Source organism: Hypomesus nipponensis, chromosome 12, assembly GCF_054491055.1.
Source record: "Hypomesus nipponensis isolate SF chromosome 12, ASM5449105v1, whole genome shotgun sequence".
NCBI lineage: Eukaryota > Metazoa > Chordata > Actinopteri > Osmeriformes > Osmeridae > Hypomesus > Hypomesus nipponensis.
In genome coordinates, this window is record NC_140372.1 from 4,051,194 (window position 1) to 4,060,000 (window position 8,807).

Genomic DNA, 8,807 nt, shown 5'->3' on the forward strand with positions numbered 1-8,807 from the left:
AGAGAGAGAGAGAGAGAGAGGGGGGGGGGGAGAGGGGGAAGGGGCAGTAAATACACCGGACTGTACTGTAAAGTAGAGAGAGAAGAAGTGGAGATGTAATGGGTGGGTGGGTGGTGGGGACAAAGAGAGAGAGATGGAGGGAGATAGAGAGAGACTGAGTGAAAAAGAGAGACATAAGGAGATAAAGAGACAGATGAACAGAGACAAGAGTTGGACCAACTATAGGGGGAGAAAAGAGAGGGAGACAGAGAGAGAGTTTCCCAGGTGCGAGGCCAGTCCAGGAGTCAGGTCTCTCTTGTACCTGTTTCTGGATGAGTTCCTGGCCCTTCTCCGGCAGCATGTGCACCAGGTTGAGCTGAGGAGAGACAGACCTCCTGAAGGGGTAGATGTCCCTGACGTAGGTCTGGAGGACACACAGCAGAACAGCTGAGCATTAGAGATGAGGGTCGAGCACGATTTTAGGGTCAATCTATGGAAGCAAATCAGTGACATCATGTTTTGAATTGTAAAAGGCATTGAATGCTTAATATTGTAATTTAAACATGGTTTGATGGTTTGAATTCACCTCTTTAAAATGTAAACATGTAAAAAAAAAAAATCATGACCCAAAAATTAAAGTAAAAAAAGGCAAAAAAAAGCTTCATAATTTCAAATAGAACAATTCACATTTCCATTTTAAAGAGGTGAATTCAAAACCATTAAATTCGGTGGTGTTTAAATGTCAATATTAAGTATTCAATGCCTTTTAAAATAGAAACATGTCTTCGATGGTCATGTCTGTCTTTGATTTGTGTTTTCGATCTGGGATTGCCCTTCTGATCGATATAGAACAAGATGAACTAAATCAATTGCAATCTGTGAATTCGATACAATTTTCAAATGTATTTGTCTCTGTCACATTCAATACTGTTACTCATCCCATTTTCCGACCTTGGAGTAATGGATGAGAGAGAGAGAGAGAGAGAGAGAGAGAGAGAGAGAGAGAGGGAGAGAGACCTTGGAGTAATGGATGAGGTTCCAGCGCTTGTCCATGAGGAAGTAGTGTGCAGAACGGGCCTCGGGAATGTTGAAGAACTCCAGACACTCCTGTTGCAGACCGGAGTTTAAGACAGCGTTACGTCCCGTTTACACCGAGAACTATAAGTTTAACGATAACTGTAATGCTATAAACAGCCACGCGCTGAGTTAAGTACAGGCAGGGGAGACAGACTGACCTTGAGCAGGGCTTCAAACTGACAGACTGACCTTGAGCAGGGCTTCAAACTGACAGACTGACCTTGAGCAGGGCTTCAAACTGACAGACTGACCTTGAGCAGGGCTTCAAACTGACAGACTGACCTTGAGCAGGGCTTCAAACTGACAGACTGACCTTGAGCAGGGCTTCAAACTGACAGACTGACCTTGAGCAGGGCTTCAAACTGACAGACTGACATTGAGCAGGGCTTCAAACTGACAGACTGACCTTGAGCAGGGCTTCAAACTGACAGACTGACCTTGAGCAGGGCTTCAAACTTATAGACTGACCTTGAGCAGGGCTTCAAACTGACCTTGAGCAGGGCTTCAAATTGACAGACTGACCTTGGGCAGGGTTTCAAAGTGACCTTGAGCAGGGCTTCAAACTGACCTTGAGCAGGGTTTCAAACTGACCTTGATTAGGGCTTCAAACTGACCTTGAGCAGGGCTTCAAACTGACCTTGAGCAGGGCTTCAAACTGGGTGTCTTCGTGTACAGGCAGCTGGGTGGGGATGTCACACTCATTCTGCCCGTGCACCACCAGGGTCTTGGTTCCTGAGAACGCAGCAGACGCATTAATTATCGATTGAATTAACAAACGTGAATTATCGGACTGAATTAACGAACACGTGAATTGCCGATTGAAGTCAAAAACACGGTGGCTTATGAATGGATTAACAAATTATTTTCAATTTCGGAATTAATGAATAAGTAAAATAAATTATCAAACTAATTATTTCTTCGCAAAGAAAAAAAACCCCCTTGTTGACAAGTCCTCTAAGCCTTCTCAGGCAGTGATGGTCCTGTAGATTACCTGGCATGGAGGCGGTCACCAGCAGCTTGACTTCACACTGCTCCTTCTTCATGGTCTGTTTCAGGTCCTTGAAGAACAGGCCCTCCACGTAGCCCACCACCTCCCACAGGAAGGTCAGCGTGGCCGAGATGGCGTCCATGCCCCACTCGCACGGCGTCCGCACAAAGTACATGATGAGACCCACCTAGGGAGGAGGGAGTCGGGATGGAAAATAAACTGTTATCAGGTTTCCTCCCCCCAAAAAAACATACTATATTTTGAGAAGAAATTATATATTTTTACATTGAAATAAATCTACATTTCAGTTCTAAAGAGCTGAATTCAAAACCAACCATTACAAAAAAAATATATATATATTTCACCTTTATTTAGCCAGGTAATTTAGTAAATTTTTCAATTTCAATATTAGGTATTCAATGCCTTTTAAAATTCAAAACATTGTGTCAGTCATTTGCTTCCACAGATGTGTGTCAGACCAGGGGAGCTCTCACCAGGTAGTTGAAGAGGATGTGGGAGGTCTGAGCGGGGAGATCTCCAATGTTCAGAAGCAGCTTCCTCAGCATGTACATCAACTCATCCTGACAGAGAGACACAAGTCCTCAACCATCAACAGCAACTCACATTTATTCTTTCAGACATCTTCAGTGTGAGTGTGTGTGTGTGCGTGTGGAAACAAACTCTACCTGTCTGTTGCTAACGGTCAGCTTCTCCAGGAAGTGACGCAACACCAGGGCGGGGTCCTCAATCAGACAGTTCCACAGGATCTGCTGGGCCACTGCACTCACTGGGGCATTGTGGGAAACCGAGTCCGATCAGAGTAAGAAACAGAGCGACCCAAAACTCACAAGAAAACTCAGCGATGACACCTACCTGCCACGCCATCCTCTCGCACCTCCCCATCCTCCATGAGGTGCACTATGGGTAAAACGGCAGCACAGATGCATGCTGGGAAGACGGCCTGGGGTGGCTGCAGCATGTGATGTGTCGGGGTGTGCTCCGTGGTGTTCTCCTCGTCTGATTGGCAGAGGGACACACGCTTGTGTCACACACAGGGCACACGCATCAATCTCTTCTGATCCTTGATCTTCTACCGTACTTCAAACCTGCAGTATCTCTTCGAATAAAAGGCGTCTGCTAAGTCGTCTCTCTCTCCCTCTCTCTCTCTCCCTCTTTGTCTCACCTTCGGCGCTGACCACGGAGCGGACAGACCACACAGAGCCGCGCCTGAACGAGTAGTTCCTGTGGGAGTTGCTGGAGGTGCAGGACGGGCTGACGGACAGGCGGCGTGACGCCAAGTTCACCACTTCTTCTGCTGACGGGGAGGAGAGGAGAGGAGAGGGGAGGGGAGGAGAGGAGAGGAGAGGGGAGGGGAGGGGAGGGGAGGGGAGGAGAGGAGAGGGGAGGGGAGGGGAGGGGAGGGGAGGGGAGGGGAGGGGAGGGGAGGGGAGGGGAGGGGAGGGGAGGGGAGGGGAGGGGAGGGGAGGGGAGGGGAGGGGAGGGGAGGGGAGGGGAGGGGAGGGGAGGAGAGGAGAGGAGAGGGGTCAGACAGGAACACAGACGCACAGCAGCTTCCTGCATCTCAGTTCGGCTACGCAACCCACAAGTGTAGGAATGGCCACTGTGTGCTCTGAGTAAAGACTTGATCAAATGGCTGACACTTCAAATGGAAACAGATGTAAGGGGTAGGTATGGTGCCAGTGTTGGGTGAGATGACAGGGGTAAGTAGTGCTAGTGCTGGGTGGTGTTAGCGTTGGGTGGTGTTAGCGTTAGGTGGTGTTAGTGTTAGGTGGTGTTAGTGTTGGGTGGTGTTAGCGTTGGGTGGTGTTAGCGTTAGGTGGTGTTAGTGTTAGGTGGTGTTAGTGTTAGGTGGTGTTAGTGTCGGGTGGTGTTAGCGTTGGGTGGTGTTAGCGTTGGGTGGTGCTAGCGTTGGGTGTGGTGTTCCTCCCCACCTTCCTCCTCCTGCTCTGGTGGGGGGCTGCAGCTGGGCTCGTAGCAGGCCTCCTGGGCCACGGGGATGGCGGTGATGATGCTGGCCTCGCGGCCCAGACGTCTCTTCTCCTCCTCCTGCTGCAGGTTCCTCAGGATGTGCTCCGCCCGCTGGTGGGACCGAGACACGGCCCGCGCCGAGAAGGACTTCTGCAGGGGTCAGGGGTCAGAGGTCAGAGGAGCACACAGACACTCAGGGCCCAGAGGGAAGCGCCCACAGCACAGGGCCTCCTGGGAACTTTGTGTGAAGTTGTGACGTTTTTAAACTTCTTTTGTCTTGTTGAGGTTGTAGAGGTCAACATTTGGTAATGTAAAAAACTGGACCGTGACAGGACTTAGCCATTTCCTCTACAGCACATGGAGGCCATGGGTACCTGTATGGCTCATGCTGCTATATTCTCCTGAACGTAGCTCATCGTACAGGTCACCAAGACAGGCCAAAAACTGTTTGCAACAATTCATTTATAGAAAATAGTTGCTTGGTAGAACAGGAAGTTTCCGCTGGCTGTGTTTTGGGAGGATCTTGGTCAGGAGAACATATCTTATCCAGGGTTCTTATGCGTTGAAGCATTCCCCCATATGGATGGAGGCACCACCATCAACACAAAGAAGAAACGGACTTGCAAATGGTTTCCATCGGCAACACTCATGCAGGTACATACAGATGCCCAACGACACATGCTGTTTTCACAATGAGGTCCAAGCACATTTTCAGTCCAGTGGTGTGTGTGTGTGTGTGTGTGTGTGTGTGTAGGATGCATTTAGTATGGCCCATGGGATCCCCTAAAGGTTTGGCCTCTCCTCATGTATCTTTCTGGTCTCATTCAGTCATCAAGAGGTTAACTCAGGTCACATGATGCACCCAAACAAGCATTGTCCGTATGTAAATCACAACTTACTATGGCATAGATTGACTGAATTAATGTGGGGAACTAAAAACAAAGAAAAGTTGATAGATATATAAATTACAGATAGGACCATGGTATTCTGTCAGTGATCACTTTGACCTAGACCTGTCTAAACAATGTTAAGTGTTGACATGCTAGACAGACAGCTTCATGGGGGTAAAAACACCAAGAAATCAAGCCAACATTTCCGGCCTTTAGCCCAACTGTCAGTTTAGCATCTATGCTAACTAAGGACACAGTATTGTATGTTTCTTAATTTGCCATTGAAGGTTATTTCTTGGTGGAATTGCAACACAGAGACAACATCAAACTGGCATGACAGTACCAAATGTTACCATAAATGTGGTGGCAAATCAAGACTAGCATTAGCAAGAAGTTAAGATGTGAACTGTTATTGACTGTAGTGAGAAAGGGATTCATTATACATACTGTTGTTATTTGCATGCGTTATGGTCATATTATGACCAAATGTGCTTTGCAGTAAAGCTGACCACTTGTCTTCATCAAAGCACTTATTGTCACTGCTGATATGGAAACCATCCATCAACAGTAACCTAGGTTTCAGGGGTGGGACTTACAGATTGGTCCTCGTTAATTGGGTCTTGGACGCTGCCCGTGTTCTGAGGTACCCAGGGCGGGTCGAACATGGGCACGCAGGGCATGCCCAGGATAGGAGAGGGGAGGGTGAAGTTGATGCTGGGCGGAGGAATCTGAAACACAGGAGATACTTCAGGAACATGACTGTACTGTTTGGGTTAGGATGATGGGGGTGTTGGGGTTAGGATGATGGGGGTGTTGGGGTTAGGATGATGGGGGTGTTGGGGTTAGGATGATGGGGGTGTTGGGTTAGGATGATGGGGGTGTTGGGTTAGGATGATGGGGGTGTTGGGGTTAGGATGATGGGGGTGTTGGGTTAGGATGATGGGGGTGTTGGGGTTAGGATGATGGGGGTGTTGGGGTTAGGATGACGGTGGTGTTGGGCTGAGGGTGGTGTTGTGGTGAGGGTGGGGTTGGTGGTTAGTTCTGTACCTTGAAGATCTGCTGTGCCCCTTCCTCCATGCGAGGCCACACCTGGTAGCGGAAGCGCCACAGGGTGTAGAACTTGTGCACGGAGTTGATGCGCTGGCACGCCTCCTGGTGCTGAAACTCTGCCATCATCATCTCCGTCACGGCATCCGGCACTTTCACCGCACACAGCAGGAACATGGCGGCTAAGGGTGAGAGAGAGGAGGAGGGGCAGGGAGGAGGGGAGGCAGAGAAGGGGGTTGGAGGGAGGGAAGGAGGGGAGGATGGAGGGAGGGAGGGAAGTAAGGAGGGAAGGACGGAAGGAGGGAGGGAGGGAGGGAAGGAGGGAAGGGGATATTTCCATAACTCATTACGGCGTAAACGACCTGCTTCACTAGGACCGCACACTTTCAACAGGTGCTGTCTGTATCGTGTATCGCTCTGGATCCAAGCGTGGGAACACAGGACTGAAACGTAAACGCCAGCCTTGGTCACCTGCTGCCGCCGCCATGTGTTCATCCACGCTGAGCAGCAGCTCCCAGGCAGCCGGCTGGATGTCCCCGTACATGTCGTCTGTCAGGATGGTCGCCGCCTTGATCAGCAGGGACAGAGGAGCCGGGGACAGGCTCATCACCTGGTGGGAGGGGCAGGAGAGTTAGCATGCTACGGTAGCATTGGCTAGCATGTTGCCACTGAAAGCCTAGCATTGGTTAGCGAGATGCTAGAGCATGGGTTAGCTTGTCCACGAAGAAAGGCTAGCGTTGGTTAGCAAGGTGCTTAGAGCATGGGTTAGCGTGCTCATACATGACGATTATCTTTGGTTAGAGAGCTGCTTTAGCATGGGCTATCATGTTGTTACACACAGCATAGTGTTCATGTTAGCAATCCGAGTATGAGAGGGCTGTGTATGGATGCGGTCCAGACAGGCAGGCTACCTGATTCCTGATGTACTTCAGCATGCTGGTGTCCTTCTTGCCCTCCGAGCTGGACTCAGCAGGTCGTCTCTTCATCGACGGCGTCCGCAGACACGACTTGTCGGAACTCTGCAGTCACAGAACGCACAGCCAATCAGAACTCTGCAGTCACAGAACGCACAGCCAGTCAGAACTCTGCAGTAACAGAACGCACAGCCAGTCAGAACCCTGCAGTAACAGAACGCACAGCCAGTCAGAACTCTGCAGTCACAGAACGCACAGCCAGTCAGAACTCTGCAGTCACAGAACGCAAAGCCAATCAGAACTCTGCAGTCACAGAATGCACAGCCAGTAGGAAATCTGTGGTCGTACAACACACAGCCAATCAGAACACAGCCAAAGCAGCACCTCTTTGCTCTTCTTGGGGCGCGCCCCGATGTTCCCGGAGGCTCCGTCGTCACGGAGACTGTCCACCGTGTCTCCGTAGAGCAGCTTGACGGAGCGCACCAGCCGGGCGCAGGAGCGGCTGTGGTGCTGGTAGCAGCGAGGGTGGCAGAACTCTACGTGGGTGCAGATGAAGCTCTGCTGGTTACATAGCAGGATCATGATCTGGGGGGGAGAGAAGGGGGGAGGGGGGAGGAGAGGAGGGGGAGGAGGAGGGGGGAGATGGACATACTGTAGGTAAACTACAAGTCAAGGAGGTACACACAAGCAAAGAGTCAGTCCCACAGATGCCCTTCGCTGAACTGCACACACACACACACACAGTCCATCCCAGCACCTACGTGGAGCCAGGACATGTTACGGTGGTAGTTGTCCTCTGCTCCTCCAGAGCTCTGCCCCTCCGGCTCGATGCTGGGCTCACTGGTACTCCAGGGACTCCCTGTGGAGAACACACACACACATACACACACACACATACACACACACATACATACACACACACACTTCTTAGTGAAGCCAGTCCTTGCCCATGTCTATGTTATAACCCTAGTCTAGGTGAAGCCAGTCCTTGCCTATGTCCGTGACGGTGTCTCTGCTCTGGGACAGCAGGCCATCGTCGTTCTCCGACTCAGAGTCCTGCCGGGACATCTTGGTGCTCTTCAGACTCCCCGCACGGCGGATGGAGGACAGAGAGCCCCCCTTCTTAACACGGAAACTCCTGGCCCCCTTGATCTGCAGCAGCCGGGAGCCCGCGATACGGATCTTCCTGATGGGGGCTGGGGAGGGGAGGTGAGGTGAGGTGAAAAGAGGAGAGGGGAGGGGAGGACAGGAGAGAGGAGAGGACAGGACAGGAGAAAGAGATAAATAAGTATGAAATAATTGTGGCATTCTATCACACCCTCTTCTCACCCACAACCACCCCACCCCTCCCCCCACCCCTCCCCCTCTCACCCAGGGGCTCCTGGGCCTTCTTGTCTTCGCAGGCCGTGTCAGACTTGAGCGTGTGGCTGCTGCTGTTGAGCGAGTCGTGGCCGTCCTCGTCGTCCAGGATGCCGGCGAAGCTGATCTTCCTCTCGTAGCGGTGGCGTCCCAGCTCTGGGTCAAGACGCAGACGGCAGCTGTCCAGGTCCTGGAGGAGAGGGAGCAGTTCATCATTAAATAACCTTTAATACTTAAATAATAAATCGTACATCCTTTACATACATATTTATGTTTTTTAATAAACTGTATATAATATAAAAATATATCATAATGTATATATATATTATTTTTATTAATTTTTTCTACTGTGGGTCAGAATGCTTAGATGCATATCTACTCTGACCCTGGGTGAGAGATGTTGGTGCAGTCCTGCTACTGACCACTAGAGGCTCTGTACGCGGCCGGGGCAGGCAGGGGAAGGTCTCCCTGAGGAACGTTGTGATCTCCAGCAGCAGCTGGCAGGCGGCCATCTTGAGGGCAAACGGACAGCCGCACTTTGTAGGGTTCACTGTGTCTATCGAC

The 8,807-nt window shown here is 50.7% G+C and overlaps 1 protein-coding gene across 2 annotated transcripts in view; it reads right to left on the reverse strand.

Moving 5' to 3' along the window:
• Positions 1–8,807, reverse strand: part of unc80 (unc-80 homolog (C. elegans)) — a 44,167-nt gene that overhangs the window by 14,266 nt on the left and 21,094 nt on the right. Inside the window, exons 26-43 of one of the 2 annotated variants that reach the window (XM_084667731.1) lie at positions 8,666–8,799; positions 8,252–8,433; positions 7,877–8,106; positions 7,646–7,743; positions 7,269–7,469; positions 6,882–6,989; positions 6,442–6,580; positions 5,971–6,152; positions 5,520–5,651; positions 3,997–4,183; positions 3,228–3,359; positions 2,918–3,061; positions 2,731–2,831; positions 2,539–2,625; positions 2,048–2,231; positions 1,694–1,788; positions 997–1,086; positions 302–403 (exon numbers count right to left, since the gene is read on the reverse strand). In XM_084667731.1, coding sequence (XP_084523857.1) covers positions 302–403; positions 997–1,086; positions 1,694–1,788; positions 2,048–2,231; positions 2,539–2,625; positions 2,731–2,831; positions 2,918–3,061; positions 3,228–3,359; positions 3,997–4,183; positions 5,520–5,651; positions 5,971–6,152; positions 6,442–6,580; positions 6,882–6,989; positions 7,269–7,469; positions 7,646–7,743; positions 7,877–8,106; positions 8,252–8,433; positions 8,666–8,799 — 2,528 coding nt within the window. The remainder of the gene's footprint in view (positions 1–301; positions 404–996; positions 1,087–1,693; positions 1,789–2,047; positions 2,232–2,538; positions 2,626–2,730; positions 2,832–2,917; positions 3,062–3,227; positions 3,360–3,996; positions 4,184–5,519; positions 5,652–5,970; positions 6,153–6,441; positions 6,581–6,881; positions 6,990–7,268; positions 7,470–7,645; positions 7,744–7,876; positions 8,107–8,251; positions 8,434–8,665; positions 8,800–8,807) is intronic. The other variant, XM_084667732.1, reaches the window with a different exon arrangement.